Genomic DNA, 27,767 nt, shown 5'->3' with positions numbered 1-27,767 from the left:
GCTGGGCTGTACTTGTGGGTGTTGCTTGGTTTGGCAGTCGAAGTCTTCCTCCACCCTCGTCTTCCCTTTCCCCCAACGAGTGTAGTTTAAAGCCTGCTGAAGGAGATCCGCCAACCTAGAAGAAAACACACGCTTACCTTTAGGGGAAAGGTGGAGCCCATCCCATCTGAGCATGTCTCCATCCCATCTGAGCATGTTGCCATCCCATCTGAGTATGTTGGTTTCCATTACTGAACACATGCTACTTTTAGCAGCACTTCAAAGATAGAACTGAGCTAGATAGTTTGAGGGTGGTGGCGGGGGGAAAGGATTTAGGGTCCCATAGTGAGGGAGGGAGTTGGGCAGGGCTGGAGCTACCACCCAGCCGGGGTGGTGCATGGGGCTTGGGGACCATGGCCAGAATGTACTTCTGCAGGTCTTGGGCAAGGAGTGGGATGGAGCCATGGGCAGCTCATCCAGGGGTGGCAGGGGGTCTTATTCCCTGTCACTGTGTGCACTCCCAAGGAGAGCATGGGGGTGGGGGCTTTGTGCCGCACAGATTTCTGCATGGTGTGGGGACTGCTGCAAGCTGCCTGCTGTGGGCTTGGGGCTCTCCGCCCTGCTGCCCTTCCCTTGTGGGCCTCTGCAGCCCAGCAGGCAGAACCTGGCATGGCAGGACAGAGCTCCCACACCACCATTTTTAGTTAAAGCTCCCCTGCCACCATTTTTCAGTGTGGGGATGCTGATACACATGATGTTCTAGGTGCTATAATTAGGGTGGCTCTCAGAGCCACTGTAATTAAAGCCCCCCCAAGCCTGTCTGTACATTCCCACTAAGTGCTAGGCTTGGTATCTGTTATGCTGAAGTCTCTTTTTATTTAATTTGGGCACCAGAATGGAGCTTAAAGGGCGTGTCTACATGAGACGCATTAATGCACATTAGCATAATTTAATTTGCATTACTGTTGCACATCTATATGTGTGCACCCTCAATGAACATTAAAAATGGCAAAATTAAGCTAATCATGCCTAAATATGATACCTGCACTTGCCATAACGTTTACTGCCAAGTTCTTACGTGTGTAGACACCTGCCAAAAATCGCTTAATGTGCATTAAACTTGTCATTCTTAAATTCACGTGTAGATGTGCCCAAAGGGATATAAACTACATCTTTTGCGTAGCTGGGAACTGGGGCTATAGACTCTGTATGATTCCCACTGTGAAGAATAGGAAAGTGATCTAAGGCATGAGTAGGGTGATCATACATCCTGGTTTGGTTGGGGCAGTGTCAGATTCCATTGGCCAGTCCCGGCCAGTTGGTCAAAAGGCCCAGACCAGAGTCTGGCAGGGAGGCAGAGTGGTATAGTGTGCCAGGCAGGCAAGAGGATCGGTAGGTGTGGGAGCAAGGCAGGCAGACAGGAGGTCACCTGAGGTCCTTATATTCCTTGCTTCTGCAGAGCAGTAGTGGTACCTGCCTGGTGAACCATGTTGCTTTACCTCCCTGACAGGCTCTGGCCTGGGACTTTTAACTAGCTGGCTGGGACTAGCTTATGGAATCTGGAACTGTCTCAGCTAAACTGGGACATATGGTTACCCTAGGCGTGAGTTGAAGTCCACTAAAATTAATGGGAGGGTTTTGGATCAAGCTTGTATACTAGATCTAATCGTTAATCTTCTTCCCAGTGTTTTTTCTTTAAGGTGCTACTAAGGATTCCACATAGGATATAGATTTTTTCTATATTGACAAGAATATCCACAAAAGAATAAAACGAAACACTTTTCTCTGTATCAAGGCTCAAATCTTCTGTTTCTTGTGGTTGCAAAAATTCCATTGACTTAACTGGGATTTTTTGATGATTGAGAATTACATGACTCGGTCAAAATAAGCAGTAGATTCTAATAAACTCATTCATATAGTAAGCAGCCTTTCTCCTCCAGTGTTTCTCTCTCTACATAGTTTCTTCTTAGTATATTGTTTTGTTCTCTTTTTTCCTTCTCCATGAAAAAGTTTCTCCATGCTTTGACTTAACTTTAAATGTAAGCTTACTTTTTGTGGGACCATGTTGCTTTATTCTTATTTTTGTGTGCATTTTTTCATCTAGCACAGTGGTGTCAAACTCATCCCACCTCCTGGGATGCATCAAAACTGCAGAGGTCCTTGTAAGGTGGATCCAGGCATGGCAGTAGAGAAGGCTAGGACCATGGCTGTGGGGTTAGCACATCTGTCACTCACTGCCTATCCTCCTGCTGCTGGCATGCATCCCCAGTAGCATTTTGGTGGTGGGCCCAGCCCCCGAATACCTGGTCCCTCAATGAACTTCATGGGCCACAGGGCATGTTTCTGCCATGATCTAGCATTAGTAAAATCGAAGCCATATAATATATTCCTGCTATGGATTACAAGAGATAATTTAGTTTTGGATAGAGTCTGATATTTAGAATTGGGTCAGTGTTTATTACCAGATTAATTCTTATTCCAGCCGTGTGTTTCTTTACCCTTGTTCCAAATTCCTTGTCTTATTTGTATTTGAGCCATGTCTAAAGGCCCAAACCAACATCAGGATCTTACTGTGCTAGATTGTGTTTGAAGGATGTAGTTTATGTCCTTTGAGTTTACTGTTGAAGAACTACTGAAAAGTCAACCCAGAGGAATAAGACAAATTTACTCTGCTCCTACAGAATGAAAATAGAATTTCAGTGTTAATATCTCTTTGTAGATAGCATGGTTGTCAGTGTGAGGACTATTGTTCCTTCAGAGTTTATGCCTAGCAAATGGGATTATGTTAGTTCTAAACACTGAGAAAGAAGAATTTACATAGATGAGAAAAGGCCCCTCTCTGGGCATCTGTTTGGTTCTCCCTTTGAGGAATCTGTTGTCTTAGTTACTGAACTAACTGCATCTTTGACATGTCCTTGTCTCCATGTACATATTCTCTAGGTCTTGGGCTTTGGGACATTGTTTCTCTTGTGGGGTGAAAATGTGTCTCAAATACTGCAGCTCTGTTCCCTGTAGGACAAATAATTAGTGATCAAACAGCTTCCTTCAAGTAAGGTATTATTAGAACAAAAGCATTTCAGAGAAGAAAGTATCTTTAATAAAGCATACTCATACTTACGTAATTTTTCCCGTAAGCTTGCCATTCCTGTGATCTAGGAGCCTAATTTCTTCAAACTCCTTTACATAGTCAGTCTGGAGAGCTGCTCACACACTAACCTCTCCCACATGTTATCCTTGTTCCTTTCTGAGAGATGTTTTGTTAACTAGTTGTCTTTGGGTCTTTAATTCCAAGCTTAGCAAAATGAGGCTTATAGTGTATTGGAAACAAGGTCCAGGATCTTGGAAGCTAGCTGCTGGTTCATGTTATCGTGAGGTATTCTTAGTTGGGGAGCCATTGTATTGGCTTCCTCTCTAAACCTTTGTGACAGGCCCCCACCTGGCTTACTTTACCACTGCAGCCCAGGTGGCTGGGCTGTGAATCAAGCAGCTGGCACTCCATGGCTGGAGGACCCACTCCCCATGGGCTCAGGACCCAGAGGCCATGCACTTAAAACCGGCTTGGAGGCCAAGGGGAAGAGTGGATGTATCTGGATGCAGGAGACAGAGCCAGATGCACTTCCCACCCCCAGAAGCAACCCAATGCTTCCCCTGCCAGCTGGCAAGCCCACGGAAGCACAGCATGCATGCCTCAGACATGGGACAGCCAGGGGAAACCTGGGCGCAGCTCCTACAGCTGGCTGGGAGCTAGCTATATGTGCCAGGAGCAAATGACCTGGACCAAGCCAGAGGAGCTTGTCTGTCTATGGATGATTGAAGCCTGGGGGCAATGCCGAGCCTCTCAACCCTGCTCATGGACAGCCTGGTACACTGATGAGCTTGCCTACTGTCATGGCAGAAGGACCACCTGGAGGATTAAAGGTCAGGTGGGGATGGGAGAGTGCAACCCAGTGGGCACTCAAGAAGGGTAAGCCCTGGAGGGACAGCCCACAAACCCCACGCACCCCTACAGTGTGGCCACACTCCTGAAGTGTGCTAGTGGGGGACAGCCATGATATTCAGCCCTGAACAAGCCCAGGAGGGAATGCCCTGGCATCCTCGTACACTTGGCCTACTGGTCGTCTGGGAAGGAGCTGTGGAAAAGAGGCCAAGTAGCCCAGCGGGGAATAAGGGTTGAAGGACAGGCCTTCAATTCCCTGCTCTTGAGATTGAGCAGCTTGGCACAGGGAGCAATGGTGCCCTGCCCACCGCTCAGACTGAGCTTTTTAAAGTTCTTCTTGTGTTGACATTTTTCTTGGAGAGCAACAGAACCATGGGGAGGCCCCTGTGGCTCCTTTGCTCTGTCAAGCTGTCACATGAGAAACACCCTGCAACTACGTCAAGGTGCTTCCTGGATTCTCAGTAACACCTGAGTGGAAAGGGGTGGGGCATAGGGGAGGAAGAGCCACATAGAAGATACACCAAAGAAGGTAATCCTGAGCCTGTATAGGAACCACTGAGCACCACCTCCAGCGGTACTGGGAACAACACAGTTGTGGCAGGCGAGTAGGCTCAGGTACAGTCCACCCAAGGTGGTGGGGCAAGGGCCTGTCACTACCCTGTTTAATTCAAACATTCTAGTGTATATAACAGGGATTTTAACTCCTATCCAGTTATGGGATCATGCAGCATTGCATTGCTTAACTTTCCTTGATAATCTGTGAGAATGGGGTGCCTATCTGCTATTGGTGGTTTTAAAATTCTACCCCAGGATGCGTAATGCCTGCCTGAGCTAGGCACCTTTTATAGACTGACTAAATTAGAGATGTGTAGTATAAGTTTTCATAAGATGAGGGCTTACTATAAAAAGTGGAAACTTAGTCATAGTACTGTCAAGGAACTGCGGCCCCAAGGTCACAGTGAGCTGAGGGTTTTGGTACGGAACAGGCGGGATTAGCAGTGAGGAGTCTGAGCGGTCCGGGAGACGTGCGGTTTCAAGTAAAGTAGATTTTATTTTGACTTACGCTACAAGATGATGAAGCATAGGTAGACGAGCTTTCTTGTTCAGTTACAGTATAAAACAACGAACAACGAGAGGGGTCTGTTGGTCCACAGGGTTCCTGAGCCGAGCCCTTGCTTTCTAGCCCAGAGGCTAGGTGCGGCTGCCCAACTCAATAGTCCCAGGACTGGTCAACAGCTTATAAATGGGACAGACAAACAACGGAACTGTAACGAAACGAAAGTCCAACGTGGACGAAAGCAGGTTGTGAACGATGCCAAAGTCGACTGAAAACGGTGCCGAGGTCGATGCCGGAACGAGGTAGCAATGCCGTGGTCGGTGGTTGATGCAGGTCGGGTTTGTCAGGATCATGGTTGAGATCAATGCCAAAGGTCAGTTCGGTAGCCAGAAAATCAGTATGAAGACGAAGTCGAATGAATCACAAAACCACAGTTGTGAGGAGACCAGTGGGCCTAAGGGCCCTCCTGAGGAGCAGTCCCTGCCAAGACAGCCTCTGCTCTCAGGTTGGGTTTATCTCTATCCGGGACAGTCTCTGCCAAGGCAGTCTCTGCTCTCAGATCAAGTCAGGGTCTCCCCCCTGGGCGGGGACTCACAAGCCTTAAATATGGTTTTAGGTGGCCAATCAAGTGATTCTCCTTGTGGAACTTTCTGGTCAGATTATGTCATTCTTCAGGCAGAACTAGGCATGCGCATGGTAACAAGTCAAGTTACCTCATGGCTGAGCCATGATTGACAAGCCAGAGGTCGCACAGGGGGCACGTGCTGGGCATGCTTGTTCGCACTCTGGGGATTTTCCATTGCTTGTCTGCGCATGTCAGTACTTAACTCTGTGTTATCCAGCACTGTTATCAAATTTGGTTCTGACAAGTACTAGGGAAGAGTATGAGAGTATTGCACACGCATGTAGGGAGAGAATTAGTAAGGCCAAGGTGCCATTTGTGATGCAGCTGGCAAGGGACATAAAAGACAATAAAAAGGGATTTTACAAGCATATCACAAGTAAGAGCAAAACCACAGAGAACCTAGGTTCCTTACTGAAAGCAGAAGGCAATCTAGTTAGGGGTGATTCAGAGAAGGTTGAATTGTATAATGCCTTAATTACTTCAGTTTTCACAAATAGGAGCAGCTACCAAATGAGTGCATTTGACTGTAAAGATAGGGAAAGAGAAGAACAGCCTAGAGTAATGGCAGAACAGGTTAGGGATTGCTTAGAGAATCTAGATGCTTTCAAGTCAGCAGGGTTATGTTGGATGCATCCTAAGGTACTGAAGGAACTGGGTGAGGTAATTTCAGAGCCATTGCCTATCCTCTTTGAGAACTCTTGGAGGTGAGGTCCTAGATGACTAGAAAAGGGCAAAGAGATTGCCCTTTTTTAAGAAGGGGAAGGAGTATCTGGAAAACTACAGACCAGTCAACCTGACCTCTGTATCTGGGGCATGTCTTTAAGGAATCAATTATGAAGTTCCTAGAGGAGAACAAGGTGATCAGGAACACCCAGCATGGATTCACCAAAAGCAAATCATGCCTGAATAACCTGATTTCCTTCTATGATAAGGTGACAGGCTCTATGGACGGAGGGAGATCAATGGACATGATATTCCTTACTTTTTCAAAGCTTTTGACACTCACTCTCACAAAGTTCTCATTAACAAGCTAAGGTAACATAAACTAGAAAAAAGTACTGTAAGTGAATACATAACTGGTTGGATTATGTACTCAGTGGGTATGTGTATATGTGCACTTTACTGAAAAGTAGACTAATTTACTGCATAGTAAAGCATCACTGTCTACAGCACTGCAATTAGGGCACATTAATTTACTTTGGTGTAGGATAGTCCCATCAGACACAGGTACTATCCAATGGTGGAGTAAATTACTGCACTTAAACACACGTGTATACAGTGACATCAGGATTAGTTTATTCTGGCTCAAATTGCACTGGAGTTTATTCAGTCACATTAATTACATGTGTAAACGTGCCCAGTGAGTAGTCATCAATGACTCAATGTCTAGTTTGAAGGAGGACGTATCAAGTTTGGTTCCTCAGGGGTCTGCCTTAGGTCGAGTATTATTTAATATCTTCATTAATGATTTGGATGATGGCATCAAGTGGATGCTTAGCAAATTTATGGATGACACCAAGTTGAATGGAGTTGCAGATACTCCAGAGAGTAGGGCTAGGATCCAGAATGACCTGAATAGACTGGAGAAATGGTCTGTAATCAGTCTGCTGAGATTTAAAAAGAACAAGTACAAAGTCCTGCTCTTGGGACAAACTAATCACAATTACAGACTGGGAATTGACTGGCTACACTGCAGTACTGCAGAGAAGGACCATTGGATTTACAGTGGACTTTAAGCTGAATATGAAGCAATAGTGTGCTCTTGTTGCAAAAAAAGCCAAGAGCATCCTGGGTTATATTAACAGGAATGTAACATGCAGATCAAGAAAACTGATTATTCCACTCTTTTCAGCACTGGTGAGACCTTACCTGGAGTACTGTGTCCAGTTTTGGTTCCTGGATTTCAAGAAGGATGTGTACAGATGGAAAAAGAGTCCAGCAGAGAGTGACAAAAATGGTTGCAGGTCTGGGAGGCATGATGATGAGGAATGACTGAAAAAACTAGGATTCTTTAGTCTAGAGAAGAGAAGACTTGAGGGGGGATTTGAAAAGTCTTCAGATATCTGAACAGTGATTATAGAAAGGAGAAGATGGGCATTTCCTTGTGCTGTAGGGGACAGAAGTAGGAGCAATGCCCTCAGACTTCAGCAGGGGAACTATAGCTTGGAGATTAAGAGGAACTTTCTGACTGTGAGAGTGGTCAAGCATTGGAACAGGGTATCTAGAGAAACTGTGGCTTCTCCATCCTTGGAAGTTTTTAAGAGCAGGTTAAAAAGACACTTGGCTGGGATGGTTTAGTCAGGGATGATCCTGCCTAGATAATTTTGTGAGGTCCCCTCCAGCCCTGATCATACCCAGTTCACTCTCCCTCTTATCAACTACTGTCTGCCCCTGTGGGACATAGGATACTGGGCAAGATGAACCTATGGTCTTGATCCAGTAAATGACAGTTCTTATGTTCTTAAGGCATGAATTAGGCCCATTGGGCATTTATACACATACCTTTTTGTCCCATAGTGCACTGGAGATCCAGTGGGTTGGAGCAGACTCGATTAATTGAGTCTGCTCCACATGCAAGCTGACACATACAGTGCTGCATTATGTGTAGTTATATAAGCAGCAAAATGTGCATCAGTGCACAGAAAATCGCGGCAGTGCACTTTTGAACAAAACGCCTCCAAGGTGTTTTAGTTCAAAAGCGCGCCACCATCATTTTTTCAGTGCTGATGCGCAGTGCTGTTGCAAGGAGAGGCAGGGCAAGTGGGGCGACTGCCCTGGGCACTGAAGTGAAGGGACGCTAACAGGTGTCACGCAGCTGGGGCAGGGCGTGGGATGGAGCCGTGAGTGGCTTGTCTGGCGTGGGTACAGGGATGGGAGAAAGATGGCTCCCAGTGCTACATGCACTCCTGGGCAAGTATGGGGGGCAGGGGGCATGTCCCCCCCCCCGATCTGTGCTCAGGGTGAGGGCTGGCTGCTGCTACAGGCTTTGCCTCAGGCACCAAACTTCCTTGCCATGGAACTGCTGATGTGCATTTTGCTGCTTACACAACTGCATGCGCCGCACCCGGTGCTGCGGTGCAGACATGTCTACAAATGCCAATTGTTTCTAATGTGACACTAGCACATCAAATATTGTGCATTAAAAATGGCCACAGTCCACATAATTTAACTCTCTTTCTCTGTCTTCATCCATGTTTTTATCTTGCCCCTTTCAAAATTAATATCGTATTTTCCCTGTCTAACCTATCACTTAAATTTACACTTCAGTCACACAGATTTTGGTGATTTGCATTTATTTTTTAAGCTGATAGCCTCCAATACAGCAGTTAGTTTGTCTTTGGCAAATCACTCAAAGATAAATTCAAGTACTTTGCCAAATACAGATCAACTGAAGCAAGTGATAATGTGGTTGCCGAATTAGGACCAATCTTTTTCACCAGCAGCTGAAACCCATGAAAACTCTTCTAGTTTTACTCTGTGTCCTCTGGCAACTACAATGTCCCCACAAGAGAAAAAAAAAGTTGAAAAAGTTCTCAGAAATCTAGCTCTCGAAGTCTGCAGAATTTTGCTTATAACCCTTCCATGTTTCTATCTGACACTGTATCCTTTACCATCGTTCCCTATTATACTGTCAGGATTATAAAGGATATTACTTTGATCTTACTTCAACAGATGCTACAAAGGGACTTCAGGAAGCAGAGCTGCTAAATAGAAAACAGTGACTAGAATACAAAGGGTAGGGAAGCAGAGAGGAAGAAGGAGGGGGCAGAGCTGAGAAAGGCATGGTGGATAGGAGGGAGAGAGAAACAAAATCGTTAATTCAGTCAGGGTTTATAAAAACTAATCCAGGTAATAGTACATCTACCAGTCCTGGACTTGTTTAGAACATGCTTAAGACAATTAAGTCTGTGGATGATTTCATGTTCTGCAATTTTCCGCATTTAGGTTCATTTTTAAAGTTTTGTCGGCTAAGAACTGTCACTTTGAGTCAGCAATGGAGTGTTCACGGAGGTTAAAGTTTTTTGCCACAGGCTTGTTTGTCCCTCTGGTGTTGATGTCAGATTGGCGTTCGTTCATTCTTACACATGGGGATCACCCTGTCAGTCTACTGCAGACATCAGAGATGGACAGTAAGTGGGTGGTAATCATTGATGTGCCTGAGGTATTCAGGCTGGGGGCCATATATGACAACGAAAGGAATTCTGTTGTCTTTGTCTTGGAGGTGGTATTGTAGTAGATCAGAGTGGGGTCTGAATCTGACTCTGTTGATTTGAGTGACTACAATTTTTAGGATTGTACTGTAACTGTAGGAATCCCTACTCTAGATTATTAAGGTGTGCATCCCAGTAGATACAACTGTAATGTAGAGCTTGGATGTAGACCATGGATCTAGTGGTGCTCTTAGGATGAGAGCTACTGGCGTGGAGGCAGCAGTAGCAGTTGGTTGGTTTCACGTACAATGTACTGGTGATAGGGCAATTGCAAGTCTAGACCATGGTTCTAATCCTGAAGGGGAAAATCTGGGAACTATCTTCATAGGAACTCATAACTCCTGTACTCTGTTGTTTAGCTTTAGGTACATTTTAGAGTCTGTGTTTATAAGGTGCTAAGTGCCCGTGGTTCCTCTTGCAGAATATGGTAGTTGAAATTACTCAGGAAGTCCCAGGAGTGGTGATTTTAAAGCATTTGTTTTCCTCATGCTACTTATTTCTCTTGATATCGTGACGCTTCCCATTTTTCAGTATTTTAAAAAAGAATTAAACAAACCCAACCCCACATGTGATATGCAAGACAATGAAAACCCTGTCTTCTTTGTCCATTCATGGCATGCAGTATGCTAAAAGCCTCTGAAAATACTCTGTTAATATGTTTGTTTTAGCAAGCTCTGAATGTAAGCTAGAGGAAGAAGAAAGAACCAGAAAATGCATAACTTCAACCCCAGCTGGAGATTGAAGAAGGAGGGGGGGTGATGTGGGAAGGGAGGACTCCCTCCTCCATTGGTCTCAGCTTTCTTTTAGGTGCTGAGCTTTGTGTTCACAAACTGTTTCTGTCAGCTTGCATTATTAAACACCTATATCTGTTCCTCTACCACATGCTTCAGTAGGTGGATAAGGCAAATGCCACCACTTTGGAAAAAGAGTTACCTTCACTTGATGTTTATTTCTTCAAGTCAGATGCCTTTTCCTGGAAAACATTGGGGTGCTGAAGTTGATGAGACTACTTGTACGCTTATAGTTAATCAAATGCGTGTGCTTGCAAGATTGGGGCCATAGTTAACAATACCCGGAAGCAATTGTTCTAGCAAACCTGGACTTATCCAATGTCCCTATCCATAATTTGTACACTTTCTTCATATGCCCCCCGATGTTATGGTTCATTGGTAGAATCCTGTCTGCCATGTGGGTGACCCAGGTTCAGTTCCCAGATGTGCACATAACTACAGCTATTGAGGCACCAAATGTCCGGACTCAGTCTGGCCTTTGGATTCCATCTCAGTAGTCGAAGCAGGGATGGAAGTTCTGGGCAGCCTCCATTCCTCCCTAGGTGTATGCATCAAAGGTCCTGGTGACCTCTCACACATACACAGTGATCCACAGTTCAACAGTTGCTTACTGCTTCATATGTCATGTTTTTCTTGCATACAGCGTGCACCTTTAAAAAAAAACAAACAACCAGCTGCTGGAAATGTTGGTGCTGGTGCACATTATGTGCAAGGATATATAGTAACAGAAGTTTCTGCCCCTAACTGGGGAAAAGAGAAAGTCAGCACTTGATCCACAGGGAGCAGAACAGTTGGCATGCTTGGCTCCCTAGCTGCTACTATCAGTTACTACAAGGAAAGATTTTTTTTCTTCTTTCTGTCTTTGAAAAACAAGGTATCTTATTCTGAGGCACATTGTGCATGAGAAGATATGGTAATACTCTTTAGGTGATGCCATAATGTGTTTGGTTAGCAAGGTAAGAAGAGCTGGCTCTAGCATCAAAAGGGCTTACTGGTTAAGCAGTCAGCACATCCAGAATGACTAGCAGCTGGGATGCAACCAACTTGGTAAGAACAAACAGCGTCAGGTTGATTTCAAGCTGCAGCTAGTCAACATTAGATCACCTCAGAAGCCTTTTGGAACATTATTTTCGCCGGGACAAGAACAAAGGAGATGGTGGGAGTGTCCAGCATAACACAGGGGCTGCATGGAGGAAGGCACAGAACTGAGGGCAGAAGAAGGGCATGCAGGTATAAATATAGAATATCAGGGAACAGGTATGACTCATACGACTTTGGTAGTGTAGTGCTGAATTCATTTGCAGAAGTGCACAGACCAGTAAGCCCCTGGTATACTATTATGCATTTACAGATTGAATTTTCCATAGCTGCTTAATGTTTTATGCATCTTTGCTTATTCAGAGACATCACAAAATAACATTTTGATTTTTTTTCTTATCTACTCTTTGGTTAGGGCACAGTTGTTTTTAGATGAAAAGTCAAGCCTTCTATTGAACCTTGAATACCGCAATTTTGTATGCTGGGATACAGATGAGTTAGATTTGTTTTTAATTATGTAACTAAATTTAGACAGCAATCTGCATTTTAAGACATTGCTATTAAAAGTCTAAAAGTGCGATATGCATCATAGTTAGATTTTAAAATGAGCCGGAACACAGCTGCTGAGGCAGAGCCATGACTCCATAATCAGGAGTGGAGAGAAATGAAGAGGGAATTTTTGCAGTTTGCAGAATGAATGCAGAGTGTAAGAGGTGGCTTAAATGCAACCTCCAGGCTTTGCTTTCTGATGGTGTGGACTAATATGAAGACATTGCAGAAACAGACATGTTTACTGCAGACAAGCCCACCTGTCATTCTGATTTCAGTAGTAGTTTACTTTTAACTAGATTTTACACCAAATCTTTATTTCCTCCCCCCCATTTCCTACAAACTTGATTTTTCTTTCTGTGTCAGATGAGGCTATAGATAAAACAAGGTTTACAGGGTTTTTGCATCTCACCTTTCTTCTCCCTCCCCCTTCCTCGCCTCCCCCCTGATATTACTGGATCTCTAGAGATGCTGGATAGACAAGGCATTTTACATTTTAAAGACACAATCATGCAAGACAGTAATCACTCTCTGATCCAGCAAATCATTTAAACACATGATTGACTTCAATAATATGAAGAGTCCCATAGACTGAATATTGCCCACTGTAAGTCATGAACCAGCATTAAGTACAGAGGCAAAGGAGGAAACTTTATTCTACTATTTAAAAATAAAGGCAAGATAATGGAGCCTGTCCATAGCTGTGAAAAGATCTGGAATAGTCCAAAAACCCTGATAGAAACAGATCAGTAGGAGAGTGCAGGTAAAACAGTTAGGGTTAGGCAATTATTTGCTTGGTAAATTGAATGTATTCAGTGACACTACACATTACCACCATCATGTTATTCAACAGGGTACTTTGTCTTCTTAATTCTTGGCCCTCTTCAGCGTTACTTTGCCATTCCAAAACTTCTGTTGAGGCACAATTGTTCAATAAAGTACAAAGGAATTTCACCAGCATTATGAAATTGGGTTTTGAAACTTTTCATCAAAATGTATGCTACAGATTGTAACTATCCATATACTTTTTTTTTTTTTTGGAGAAAGATACAGTTCTGGACCTTCACTAGGTCCATGAAGTGGTAAAATATCTTCTGCTCCATATGCTGAATTTGATAGGATAACCTTAATTTCCTGTAAGCAAGATGCACACTTTCAGCAAGAAAAGGTGGAATTTCCAGGTTCTAAACTGTGAAGTGAAGGATAAAAAGATAGATGGTCAAGCATTTTGAGTAAAAGCAAAGAGGAAGTAGAAGCCATTGGCTTCTAGGTTTGTTTTTGTGTGTACATTTTTAATGGATTAAGTTAAGGTATTATAAATAAAACATCAAGAAAAGTACTGGAGACATACACAAGTATATAGACTATATAACTGTAAATGTAGAATTGTACCACAAGTTTTATGAATTATAGAATGAATTAATATAAAGTGACTAAGGGTTTGATCTCAAGTGGAACACCTCAGCTTGTTTGTGGACACCTGTGCATTTTCATGAGAGAAATGGATAAATAGAGAAAACCCCCCATTTAAGCTTTGAAAAAGTTAAACTTTAGTGTGATTGAGACTTTCATTGCATCTATGAGTTATGATAAATATAGATTAAACTTTTTCATATATCATTTACAGGGTGGAATTTATTACAGTAGCTTAGAGAGGGACTGGACGTTACATCTTGGATATTTGAGAGAGAGATGTCAGGGAAAGGGGCTAGTGTAATTATTGTGTCATCTTAAAATAATGAAATCCATAATTCAGACAAAAGTGAATGATGTAATGTGAAACAAGTATATTTACTTTTCTCTTTTTCTGTCTTTTATAAAAATGGGTCAGCTCAATGTACAATGTTAAATGTACAGGACCAAAATGAATACTCTATTTATAGTTGTACCTGAGTGCTGCACATGGTTGGATAGACTGATTGGGAAAGGACTAAAAGAGAAAAGTAATATCCTTTATAATCCGACAGTAGAGAATAGGGAAGAATGGTGAAGGGTACAGTGTTAGACAGAGAAACATGGAAGGGTTATAAGCAAAACTGCAGGCTTTGAGAGGTAGATTTCTGAGATCTTTCTCAACTTTTTTTCTCTCTCTCGGTGACATTGTAGTTGCCAGAGGACATAAAGTAAAACTAGAGGAACTTTCATTGGTTTCAGCTGCTGGTGAAAAAGAGGTCCCAATTTGGCAATCACATTAACACTTGCTTCAATCAATCCGTATATGGCAAAGCACTTGAATGCGTTTTTATGTGATTTGCCAAAGACAAACTAACTGCTGTATTTGAGGCTGTCAGCTTCAGAAATGAATTCAAATCACCAAAGTCTGTGTTACTGGTGTATTAATTCAAGTGATAGGTTAGACAGGGAAATATAATAGTAATTTTGAGGGGGACAAGATGAAAACATGGACGAAGATGGAGAAAGATAGTTAAATTATCGGGACTGGGGCAATTCTTAATGTACAATATTTGATGTGCTAGTGACATATTAGAAACAATGGGCCTAATCCATGCCTTAAGAACATAAGAAGTGTCATTTACTGGGTCAAGATGATAGGTCCATCTTGCCTAGTATCCTGTGTCACACAGGGGCAGAGAGGGGGGTGCTGAAATGGAGAGTGAACTCCATAAGACCAGGGTTTTTTCTGCACTGTTCCTCTCTCACTTGCAGCTTCCAGCATTTAAGGTCTAGGAAGCTTTAATTCAGAGGCTGTATCCCTAACTCCCATGTTCAATAGCTACTCAGGAGTTTATCCAATCCCTTTTTAAATCTGGCTAAACAGTCCTCTTCCATAACATCTGGTGACAGTGAGTTCACACTTGAAAAATAACTTTCTTAAATTAGTTTTAAACATAGGATGTATGTAGATAAAATGGGGGCCCTAAGTTGAAGTGGTGGGGTTATAAAAATACTACTTCAATTTAGGGCCCTTTAAAACCCTGTGTTGTGTGCACAACCAAATTTGCCTGCCTCTGGCGGCAGGGAGGGGAGGGTGAGCTACCAGTGGGGGGGAGTGGGCCCTAAGCTGCGGGGGGGCCTGGTGCTTCTGTCTGTGGCAGCGGTGGCCTCCCCAGGCGGGACCCACTCCCAGGTATCTGGCTTGGGCAGTCCTGGGGAGCACTGCAGCCATGGAGGGAAGCACCAGGCCCCTGCATAGCTCAGGCAGACAGGCAGGCTCCGGGGGGGGGGGGGGGGGAAGATCTTGGGTGGAGCCTGCAGAGCCCCTGAGCTCCCCACCGGTAGGGCAGCAAACAAAAACTCCTTGAAGGAGTTTTGGTTTGCTGCGCCCCAAATCCTTTAAGGTGCATTACGCTGCTGAATTTGCTACAGCGGCTTGAATTACTGCACAATATGCCGCCAGTGCGTGCAAACGCCAACATCATTAAAGCGGTGCAAAAGCATTTTACCCACTTTAAAGTGTCGTGCACACGTCTTGGTTTCATCTGCACATGGCCTTAGTACCTACTAGTTTTATTTCATGACCCTTCAGTTGGTGTTTAGTCCTGCAAAGTGTCAAACACTCCAACTGTGATCTGACACGGCATTTGTTTAACTCTCAGTATGTGAATACTTCTCAACAAAGTCAGTGGGACTATTCGTATGCTCACAGAAGTAGTTTAAAGGCTTTGCTGTACGGGGGCTTTTCTTGTGTAGCATCAAGCTCATACTAAGCGGTGTTAGTATTTTGATAGAACTGGAGTGGAGTTCTGGGGTTGTGTAGGGTTGTGCACTCTATACTATCACATAAGTTGCAATGTTGCATCTCCTAAATCTTTTTATTTAGTCCACTGTTGGGCACCTCAAGTTTTAATCCAACTTTCTTTAGCCCTCATGGACTGTTGTCTAATTGTCTAACAGTCAGAAAGTTTTCCTGACTTCGAATGATAAATTCTTTTCTAATTTTAGACTGATGTTCTTTGTTATATCACCCTCAAACCTTAAATAATTCAGCCCCCTTTTTCTATGTGACTAATATTTTTCTCAAGTATTTTTAGACCATTTATAAATATCATCTATATTACAGGTAGCACAGTAAAAGCACCACTTGTTAAGGATGCCTAACACTTTCCATCACATTCCAGTGTTTCTAATTTTGACAAGACTAACTTCTTGGGCTGGAACTTTTCCCTGCTGTGATGTCTGTCTCATACCAAACTCTATTATCACTGAAAGTTAGATTAATGTTTTATGGAGCACATACTATCCATAGTAACCTAATGCAGTTTTTGTTAGGATTTCTTAGGGAAAAAGCAGATGGTTAAACCTCTCATGGCAGGGGACGTTCTGTTGAAACAGAAAAGCGGTCAATGAAGAAAAGGAGGGTTATGAGAGTGGGGGGTGGCGAGCGTTCATTGGAGTAGGAACTAGGTTAGGGAGTTGTCTCCTACAGAAGATAAGAACTAACCACCTTCCAAATTAGGACAGCCTAGCCAATCTTTTGTGCTAGTAACTGATTTACAGTTCACCTTGCCAGGGACAACTGATAGTTATGGCATATAACTGGTTTTGCAAACATATTCTAAAATACTAGACAGCACAAGAGGCAGATTTAAGCAAAACAACAAAGTACACACCTGCATTTACCTCTTTTAGTTATGTGAAAGATTAAATGTTTAAAAAATAAGTATATATACTTAACGTTTAGTGTGGGATGCAGCCTGGCAGGAAGGGAAGCGCTGCATTGCCTCAGGAACAGGAAGGCAGCAGGATAGGCAGGAGAGAGGGAGTGCGGCGTTGAGGGGGGAGAGGGACAAGGGGGGACTAGCTCAGGGGCCGGCAATTATTTTGGGCAGAAGGCCACTTACTGATTTTTGGCAAGTCATTGAGGGCTGAATGACAGGCAGCCCAGGGTAGATAAATATTAATTTTCTAAATTTTTTAGGGGCCCCGTGGGCCGGATAGAACGGCCTGGCGGGCTGCATCTGGCTCCTGGGCCGTGTGTTGCCCACCCCTGCAATAGTCTATGAGGTTAAAGAGGAAAACAGCAGGCAGCCTAATGAATTATCAATTAAGCAATTAGCTGCTTGTTCACAGGTGCTGGTGGAGGGAGATAACAAGCAACTTGAAGTTTAAACCTGTCGCTGACCCTGTTGCCTAGCCCTCCCTCCCAAAGCACCAGCAGCTGCAGTGGGCTGGGAAAGCCCCTCGCCTGCTGCTGCCACCCACATCTTCACATGGGCTGTGTTGTCTGGCAGGGCTTGCCACTGCAGACTTCTAAAACTGCCTTTCTGTTTCTGCTGTCATCTTCTTTCAGAAGAGGCTGGTGCAGGACCCTTTCTTTTATAACCACCAGTTTTGCTTTGTTTTTGTAATGTGACTTCTGAACAGCTTTATCAATTGATTCTATTTCCCTACCTGGTCATTAAGCAGCAGACTAATTCTTCTGGGTGGTAGCTAAGTCTTTATCTAAGAGTGCTTCAGTGAATAGGTGATAATTAAGATGTGATGACCCTCATTGTTAGACCTGTGTTGCTACCCTTAAAAATTTCAGTTTATGAGGGAGCTAAAAAGATAATTGAGACAGTAGACAAAGCCTGGGCTCAAAATGGAATTTGCACATACAGACATGCACACGGCATCTGACAAACTGTGGTGGGACCTGTGAAAGCTCCCTGCCTCTCTGGACCAGTTAGTCTCTAAGATGCTACTCTACCTTCTGTCTGACTTCAGTTTAACATGGATAACCACCTCTCTGTATTCTGAGTCCCCATTATCAAATAGCATTCACAGGTTGTATGGCAGGGGATTCTATGTACAGTATTGTCACAACCACTATAGCTTGTATTATTCTGACATCATTTTTATCAGCAAGAACTGTTATAATCTGTGTTTCTACTAGGAATATTTGCTGGGAAGCACTATGATTATAGATTACCAACAAATGATATTGCGTGTTGGGATATACTATATACCTGCTGGAAGTTCCTCAAGTTGTACAGTCCTGACCAGCAACTCTTAATTGTTCATTTTCTAAAATGTTCCTTTATGAGCTGCAGAGTTTGCCTTAGGGGTAGATGGTGTGGCAACTGTTCAGGGTCAGGGGGGTGCTAGCGGTGTCGTGCAGCTCTGCAGGCACTTGGGGGGCAGCATAATGCAGCCCTGGTACTTTTATTCAGGTAGCTAAGGGAGCTGAAGTAAAGAACAATGGGTCATTAATGGGTTGCCTAAATAGAAATATACACCAAAGCTGCACCACCTGGGGGAGGGGAGTGGCTGTTTGGTAGCGGCGGCGGCAGCAGGACTGGGGCCAGAGCTGGAATGCTAATTTTAATTTTCACTGGCTGTCGCCTTTTGCAAACAAATGCTAAGGTATTCTGGGATGCTCATTTTAATTTTCACCAGTCATGAAACTTGGAAGGAAACAAGTCACAGATACTTAACAAGAGGTTGTCAGGGTCCAGAAGAGGAAACAAATAGCTCAGTTAATGGCTGCAATGATAAAGGATGCAGACATGATGAAAAAATACTTGAAATCTGTTAATGGCAACCGATATAGCAGTAGCAAGAGGGTCACAGTGGAGACATCAGATGAAAAATACATAGATAATCCAGAATTCAACTTTCAGGAATCATCACAAGATAAACAGAGACACCCAAACAAAACAGAAATTCTTCATCTGGACCAGAGTAGTGATGATTCCACTAGTCACAGAGATTAAATGATTCCCATTATAGGCACTGGCAATGCCATTTCTGGTCCTGTGTTATGGCCCAGTCTAACACCCAAAATTTGAGATCTGCTAGTGACCAATGGTCCACCAAAAGTAAAGGACATGGATATTCCTTTTGATGTGCAGAATCACCATTTTTCTATGACATTTTTATACAGAAATCTTGAAAATGGTAAAGTTCTAAAGTGGCGCTGGCTGCTTTACTTGGAGTCCACTGACAAGGTTTTCTGCTTCTGCTGCAAGCTCTTTGACTTAAACCCAAAGTCATCCCTAGCATTTGAGGGGTCAAATGATTGGAAGCACGTCTCAGATCCTTGTGCATCATGAAAGGTCACCTAGTCATTTCAGTTCCCACCGAACATGAGTCAAAGCAGAGCAAAGGATAAAACAGGATATGTTTTGTTCTCTGCCTCTTCATCGTTGGAAGATTTTCACAGAACACGTCAATGTCACTAATAATTCAATATGTGAACATTCTCGGAGTGCAGAACTGAAAGTGTTAAAGCCGTTTGAAACCAAACAGTTGAAGTCCATGTTGCCCACATTGCCTTGGCTGAGTTGGAGGAAGCAGATGCTGGTATCCATCATGAAGCGCTCACCCCAGCATGTCAATTTGCTGAATTCAAGGTTGTTGTCTCCACTGCAGTGGTACAATATTGTTTTTCAAGTCAATGTGGTGAGCAAAAGTATGAGAAGCAAGAAAAATATCAACATTGTTGCACTCACAAACTTGATGGATGCCTGTCCTAACTACATTGTAAACTATAGAGAAGTTGGGTAGGAGGAGCTCTCACAACAGCTAAGGAAATACCTGAAAATCTTGGTTTTGATCTAATTTTTAAAACCAGCCCCACACAATTGTCATAAAAAGCATCAATTCAGCTATGAATATGAAGAACTGTGAAGAACTTTGCTATCTCCGAAGTCTACTTCCAATGGACTATAGCACTCCTCAAGAAGTTCTGCAATTTATTTACAACAGTGAACTTCATGACAACATCCCAAACACATGGATAGCACTCACTATCTTGTTAACCATGCCTGTGTTGGTGGCAAACAGACCTTCTTGGAGTTGAAGCTCATAGAAACATATTTATGACCGACCAGGTGAGACAACTGGCTGTCTTTGCTGGTCACCCAGTCTGTTGAGAATGCTGTGGCTCAAAATATAGACCTGTCACAAGCAATATCAGAGTTTGCAGCAGCAAAGGCCTGCAGAGCTGTCTTCTGAGACTTGGAATCTTGGAGAACAAAAGTTGTTTTTGTAATTGTTATGTATTAGTTGAGTGTTTAATTTAATGTTTTGTTTATCTGTCACTTAGCTATAATGTTATTTTTTATGACGTTTATTATTTGAATAAAATTGAATTAATTGAATGTTGTCATTTCCACTTTTGTATCTTTTTTTAGTAAATTATAACACACTTTTGAGATTAGAGCTTTATTTCTGAAATGAAGGGGTGAAGGGAGTGGGTGCCAAAATACAAGGTCTCCCAGAGCACTGTTTTCCCTAAGGCTGGTTCTGATGAGCTGAACTTGTTCTTGTCAAGGTCTTTGGCATCCTTTTAGTTTAGTTAGGGCAATGTTTAGCAGGTTTGGCATATTGTGCCAAGCATATTAAAAAAGTCCATCAAAACTTTGGAAGGGGTAAAGAAAAGCTGATGACCGATATGCCTACTCTAGGCAAATCTGTTCTGTTTGAAAAGGCATTAGCTAGTATGTTTAGAAATCTGACCATGGGGGTACTGTAGACTGAGTTCAGCACTTTAAAATCTTGTGTTACTGATCATGGGTTACCCTAATTTGTACAAGGCTGCAGTGGCGTAAGAAACCGGTAATTCTGTTAATAAAAGTTGTGACTTACCTCTTTAATACAGGCAAACAAACCAAAAACTGTTTTGAAAGATTTTGGAGAATTCTAAATACCTGTATTAGAGGAAGTAAACTGAACTGGTTTATGGGATGTATTTTAGGTGATCTGAGAGAAGGAAATTGAAAAAAAAAACAACTAAGGAAAATAAACCCCCATTAGTAGATTTCCAAGAAAGACAGTCTCTTGTCACAAATGTATGTAGAGTGAAACTTCCTGTTGTCACAGTCCACCAGACCAGCCTGCCTACTGGGTAGAGCTGGGCATGGAGTGGCCGTTGTAGGGCTAAGAGTCAGAAGCCACAAATCAGGAGCCAAAATGCTAAGCCAAGGTCAGGAGCCAGGAATCAGAAACCTTTTTACCAAGTTTGAAGGATAATCTACAAGGTGAAGTCCAAGAGTAAGCCAGGCTGGGGTCAGGACTCAGGAGTCAGGTCTGTAAGGAGAATCCAGAGGCTGAAATCCAGTATGGCAATATCTCAGTCCCCATCCCTTTGGTACAGCCGCCAAATAAAAGCTGCCTAGTTTATGTTCCTTCTGATTTGTCAAAATTTCTTGTGTTGGTGATTTATCAGAAAAACCTCACCCAGGCACTCTACGCTGGAAACCTCCCCGCCTCAAAAACCCAAACAAACATGTTCCTAACTGGGGCTTGTAAGCCTGAGTTTGCGAACTTGGGTTAAAATGGCTGTGAGAACAAAGTAACTTGAGGCACAGACAGAAGTGACAATTTTCGTCCAATCTGGCCCCTGAAAATGCTCTACTGCCGTGACCAAACACAAGTGCACAGCTGTAGACCACTTTAAAAGGGCCCAATCCTGCGACAATCTGAGCTCTTGCATGAGGGTTCAGATGAAGACACTCCAAAATGGAGAGTCTTTGTAACGTGTGTCTGCATGTGCCAGGAGCAGGTCTTCTGGTGCTGTCTTTAGAATGGGAGGTGGGGCAGGGAGCAGAGGGAGTTCAGTCTGGGTTTTTTTTAGCTGGTGCTGGATTGTGTTGGCTGGAATGAGCTCCCTCTGTTCTCCTCCCTCGGCTAAAAACAACCCTGGGACTGGAAGTGGGCAGGGGCGTAGAGCAGCTGCAGGCTCGCAGCCACTCACAGCTGGATCCAAACCCCTGGGACCCAGCAGAAGCACCATGAGTTACAAAAGGGAGCTGCTCTTCTGTCTGTGCCTTTGGGTTTGAATGTAGGTTATTGTCTCGGGTTCAATCCCAGGCTCTCCAGGTATGAATTCCTAACCCAAATTATAAGTCACCTGACTTCATGGGTATTCTAACCTGAATTAACCAACCCAAATGAATTTTTTCCCCAGTGTAGCTGTACTGTAAATGGATATAGCATTTCTCCCAGGAGAAAGCCTTTGGCCTGGAGTCCTACAAACAGGGACAGGCTTGTACCTGTGAAGTATGAGACACAGAATGTGCTAACAGTTTTTCCCCTGGGACAATGGTGTGTATGGCTGTAACGTAATAGCACCTGGTTCTAGTTAATTGCCAGTCATTCCAGGGACAAGTTTGTCAAATTTCCTTCTCTCCTGGACTACCGTCTGTCAGAGGAGCTGCAGTACAGCTTGGAAGCTCTTTTGTCCTGGGCATTTACTCAAATCAATCAGAATCACCTCATATGAGACATCTGTTTACAGCCTGAAGCAGTCTGGTCAGGTGAACCTGACTGCTTCCACCTATAGAGTTTTAATTCATCCCTGTAGAAATGAGGTTAACAATACGTAGCTTTGTTTAGAAAATCCTTTGAGAATTCAAGGTGAAAAAGTGCTACATGTCTGCAAAGTATTATGCTATGCATCAAACAGCATCAGTATTCATTTGCTTTACAGTGCCACAGGTTCTGGTACCCAAGCTAGGTTAAATATCTCTGCATGACACTGCTCTGTAGACCTATCCAATATATTATAGCATAGAAAGGATCTAAAATACTGCTGATTTTATTTAATTTAAACTTCTTTTTTTAGGGTGGGGGGAAAGTCAACAAAACCAATTGGTTTAAAATGGCTAATAATGCTTGTAGCACCAGTTTACCATGCAGAAGAAGCCCTTATTTTGCAGCTAACAGAAGTTTATGACAGAAGGTGTCTTCTCTTTAGAAGACATGAACCTTATGTTAAATACAGGGACAGAGGATGTTTCACTGCCAGATACTAGGAAGGAAGGAAAATATCTTGGACTTTTATGTAAGCTATTTTGTGTGTGTGTCTCCAACCAAATGAAAAGGTTTCTCTTTTAAAACAAATATGTATGAATTCTGTACCACTCATACTGGAGGCAGGTTTTCTGAGGCAATCCAAAGTACAATCTGGGCCTTGTGGGACACAGTTTTCCTGTTTGAAAGTAAATTGCCAAAGTTTCAATAATTGCAGCAAAGCCAACATTATTTAGCTACTCCTTAACATCCTCTGTCTTCCCAGATCTCACAAAGCAGATTACTCATTTTTTGCTATTGCTGCTTTCATGTGTTAACTAGAGCAGTGGTTCTCAAATGGGGGTCTGCGGTCCCCTGAGGGTCCACAAGCAGGTTTCAGGGGGTCTGCCTGGTCTGGCCCGGTGTGGAGAGGAGCCACCCTGATACCCCAGGGCTGAGGCGAGTCCTGAGGAAGGGGCAGAGGTGGGTCTGCCCTGTCTGGCCCTACAGCTTCTATCTTGTAGGTGGTGCTGTGGGCTTCTCACTGCTGCTGCTCAGGTGAGTGTGTTCCTGAGGCTCACCACTGCTCAGCTCTGTCTGCTGCACCTGGGGCTGTGCAGGTGGGACTAGAGAGCTGGGGTGTCCTCTCCTGCGCAGGGAGCAGCAGAGGTGGGTAATGGAGTTTTTATAGCATGCTAAGGAGGGCTTCAGGAAGAAAAAGGTTGAGAACCCCTGAATCAGAGGATAATAAGTAGGACATATAGTAGGTTGCTCTGGTTTTTAAATTGGTTATCCAGACCCTCTGTGGGCTTCATGGAGAAATAATCTATAGTTGTGTGTTTTTATTTAGAATCTGGCAAGGTCTTCACATGGGGTAGAGCAGACTACGGACAACTTGGAAGAAGTTCAGTTCATGATGGACAAAGGCAGGAGGTGTGCAGAATATCTGAAGAGCATTCGGAGCAGTTACTTAATGTCCCAGTTCCCGTGCCTTGCCTTACTGGAGCATCTCAGGTAAGGGATATTGTGTCCTATTTCAAGCTTTAGAATTTCTCCTTTTGGACATGTGGGAATTAGAATAATCTCTGGATAAAACTCATTTAAAAATGCAGCAATAATACGTCCTGCTTCCCTTCCGATAATCTGAATGTAATTTAACTCTTATTTGGAATTCTTAGCCATTGTAGTCAGAAGCAAGTTTGTTCTTCGTAAGAAGCAGTGAAGAAAACTTGTAACTATTAGAAGCAAAAATACAGCTTCAAATTTATTTTGTCCTTTTCAGATGTCAAATGTGAAGGAGAAATAGTTGCTGCTATCACCCTGGGTAACAAATGAGATAGGAACTTAACCACTTGCACAGTTGCTTTTCTTGAAACAGTCTAGAAATGCTACAACATAACCAGTAGAAAGTGAAGTTACTCAGGGTGGCAAATAGACTCCCATTTCAATGGTGCTGATGATCTCAATGAAAACACTCCCATTGACTGTGACTTCACTGGGTTTTGTGTCAGGCCCTAAGTAAAAGAGACAGAATTTGGCAGAAATTGGACATAGCAGTGCAATCAGAGTGCTTTTATAAAGGGCAGTCAACTCATTTCTAAAAAGGGCTTGATGAAACATCTGTCAGATTCATGGGAGAAAGCTAAACAGTCAACAAATGACTTGGAAAATTCAATGCAGTGTATAGGAAGGGGAAGGGCCAATAGCAGGAGGCTTTGGAGCTGCTTGAAAGCAGGGACTCTGGGCAGGTCCTGTGAAGACCAATCAGTGAGCCCATAGAGCTCATGGCACATGTGGAGTTCCCAGCAGGACCTGCGCTGACATGCTGGTGAAGTCTGAAAGCTTGTTGACATCCAGGATGTAAAGGGTTGTGCTACACCCCCTTCAGCTGCGTTGCACATGTGCAATGAGCTCTTTTCACTGTGCATTCACCACACAGCTGAAGAGGATGTGGCCATACCCCTGCTGCCACAATTCTGGATCCATCTGTGGATCTACCCAGAAGATTTAAATCTTAATTTCAAGCATAAGTGGCAAAATATGTAGGCTAGCTGGGGTGTGTGTGTGCGCACATGTGTGTGTATGTGCGTGCGTGTTTGTGTAGACATGAATTTATAAATATATAAATATTCATGAATAGTATAAATACAAATTTTTGATACGGCTAACATTTGCCAACTCACTCTGTACTTAACACCGTTTCCACACAAAGTTAAACTGTTATAAAATAATATAAAATATTGAATATATTGAAACCCATAATAGCAGATGAGCTAATTAAAGGCTTCTGTGCTTTCCCTGATACTGTGTGGCATCCTTATTATGCAAGCTCTTGCCAGTGGTCATATGGCTGGTCTTCTCCTTTCTCCATCAAGGGTGCTGGTAATTGCTAATGTGTATTGCTAATATTCAACATGTCTTATTAGTCTCACCTTAAAATCTCCTTGTTTTCAAAGATTTGTGAGTGACAGGAATGTAGCTTGGTTCCATTTCATGTATTCATTTTAAATATTGTCCATGTGAATTATAGGTACATCTCATATTTGCTTTTTGTTCAAGTTTAAATAATAAACCAAAAGCAATACCAGAAGCTCCAGGTAATCTTAGAAGAATGCAATAATGATTGTCTAGCAGCATTAAAAGGCTCTGTTTTGTGTTAGCTTCAGTTCATACAAAGTTAATATCTATGACATATACAGTAATAAAGCCTCATATTTTAAAACTGTGAAACAGTTATATTGCAGATATGTATTCTTTTCTTCTCAGTGCATTGTTGGTGAGTGTCCACCTGGAATAGAAGTCACTGGGCATGTCTACATGAGATGTTTACTGTGGAGCTGATTAATTAGCTCCACAGTAAAGTCTCAGTGTCTACAAGTACTATCCTGGATGTGGAGTTATTTACTGCACTGCAGCACATGTGTAGATGCTGACAGGGCTGGCTGGGGGCATGAGAGTGCTTCAGTGTGGGGGTTACCTGCCAGCTAGCCCTGCACTGGAATACCATCATGCCTCAGCCAGCTCCTCTGCATCATGTTGAGCCAGGTTGGAGCAACCTCAGGCTAGAAGGCTGACCCCTGGCATCCTTTGCTAGCTGGGACTGCTCTGACCCGACTCAACATGATGTGGTCCTGGGCGCATGTGTAAATGCAGCGCCCAGGAGCAAATAAACTCAAACTGTGCTGGAGTATATTCAGTCACATTAATTGCACATGTAGACGTGCCCACTGAGAAAAACTGAACCCCTGGAGAGATCAGCTGTGTGAGGCATTATGTATCATGATTTGGTGTAATGTAGGGTGTCCTTGGTTTAGCCTCCATCTGACTCATTGGGTGTCTGATGTACATTTGTATCCGCTGCTCTTGAGATGAAAGGATGATTAAGTACAAATAGATTGAGACTTGATTAGATTCTCTGTCTAACAAATATTACAAAGACCTGGTTTAACATTTCCTCCTTGTCAAAATACATCCCGAGCTTGTTTGATGTTTTGATTTTAATAGCTCTCGTTTGTGATATGTTCAGTATGTCATTCCTTGCAGCAAACATTCACCACAAGCAATAAACCAACTAAGAAAAGGTCATTATATAGGACGTGAATATTCCTCACTAAATTGAAGGGAATAAGTGATCTGTTCCCTTTGGAAATGTAGTATTGCCATCATGTATAGCCATGTTCTGTCTTAGCCTGAATCTCAAGGAAACTTCTAGATGGTGGTTTTTTGAGCACAGAGCTCTTCAGTTTTGTAATGAAAAGCAAAATTAGCAATGAAGTGAAAAATGCTTCACTTTTTACACTGGGTATGTTGCAAGCATTACAGTTCTGTTGGGATTGTAATTCCACCAGTGGAAACACTAAGCATTCAAGCAATTTCTACTGGACCACAAATGGCAGGTCTGGTAGAAATTTCTGCCTCGTCTGACAAGGTAGACTTTCCTCCAGCAGAGCTTCTACCAGTTGTATACTTACTTGATAGATACAAGCTCCTGTGCTGTCCCAGTATGCAGTGCTCCAACTTCTGACTTCCCTCCAGAGAGATAGTCTGTGCCATGGTTGAACTCCACATCTCCAGCTCAGTCACAGACCAAACCTCTCCTCCTGTCAGCTTTGGGGATGAGAAAACCCAGCAGCTCTCCACTTTCCTGCAGCTGATAAGCCCCTGACCAGTATCTGGGATTTAAATGCTACCCTTTTTGCCCAGCTGGGGGCTGGGAACCAGGGTTGGAAATCTGTCACTGCTCACTTTCCAGACTGGAGCCCCCAGTGCAAAGAGTGGCCAGGGCTTGGCCCTGCTGATTTATTCCCCATAGGATCAGTTTGGGAGGGGAGGGAATAATGCTTTCCACCTCTTCCCTGGACCAGAGACTGCCTGGTTTGGGGAATAAGTTGAGGGAGAAGCTTCTGCCCTCCATGATACCAAGCTTTGGGGAAACGTGGGCATACTGGAGGATAGGGTCAAGATCCAGGATGACCTGGACAGGCTGGACTCATGGGCAAAATGGAATCAGATGAGGTTTACCAGGGATAAGTGCAAAGTCCTTCATCTGGGTAGGAAGAACCCTCACCACAACTACATGATGGGTGGTGGCCCACTGGCTGGCACAGCATCTGAGTGAAACCTGGGGGTTATGATCAACCAGAAGATGAATATGAGCCAACATTGCGATGAGGTTGCCAGGAAAGCAACTAGAACTCTGGTGTGCATCAGCCAATGTGTGTCCAATAAATCCAGGAAGGTGCTCTGCCCTCTTTATTTGGCACTGTTGAGGCCTCAGCTGGAGTACTGTGTCCAGTTCTGGGTGCTGCACTTCAAGAAGGACATGGATAAGCTCAAGAGGGTACAAAGAGCCATCTACGTGGTCAAGGGCATGGAGGATGGGCCGTATGAGGAGAGACTTGGA

At 43.4% G+C, this 27,767-nt stretch overlaps 1 protein-coding gene across 2 annotated transcripts in view; it reads left to right on the top strand.

Annotated features, from left to right (window-relative positions):
• SERGEF (secretion regulating guanine nucleotide exchange factor) overlaps window positions 1-27,767 on the top strand; it is a 355,234-nt gene that overhangs the window by 57,196 nt on the left and 270,271 nt on the right. For both annotated transcript variants that reach the window (XM_019519675.1, XM_019519674.1), the window contains exon 9: window positions 23,715-23,878. In XM_019519675.1, the coding sequence (XP_019375220.1) occupies window positions 23,715-23,878 (164 nt within the window). The remainder of the gene's footprint in view (window positions 1-23,714; window positions 23,879-27,767) is intronic.

Source organism: Gavialis gangeticus, unplaced genomic scaffold (genome assembly GCF_001723915.1).
Source record: "Gavialis gangeticus isolate Ggan-Ray unplaced genomic scaffold, GavGan_comp1, whole genome shotgun sequence".
Lineage (NCBI taxonomy): Eukaryota > Metazoa > Chordata > Crocodylia > Gavialidae > Gavialis > Gavialis gangeticus.
Note: the sequence above shows the minus strand (reverse complement) of the source record. Positions and strands in the feature narration are given on the sequence as shown.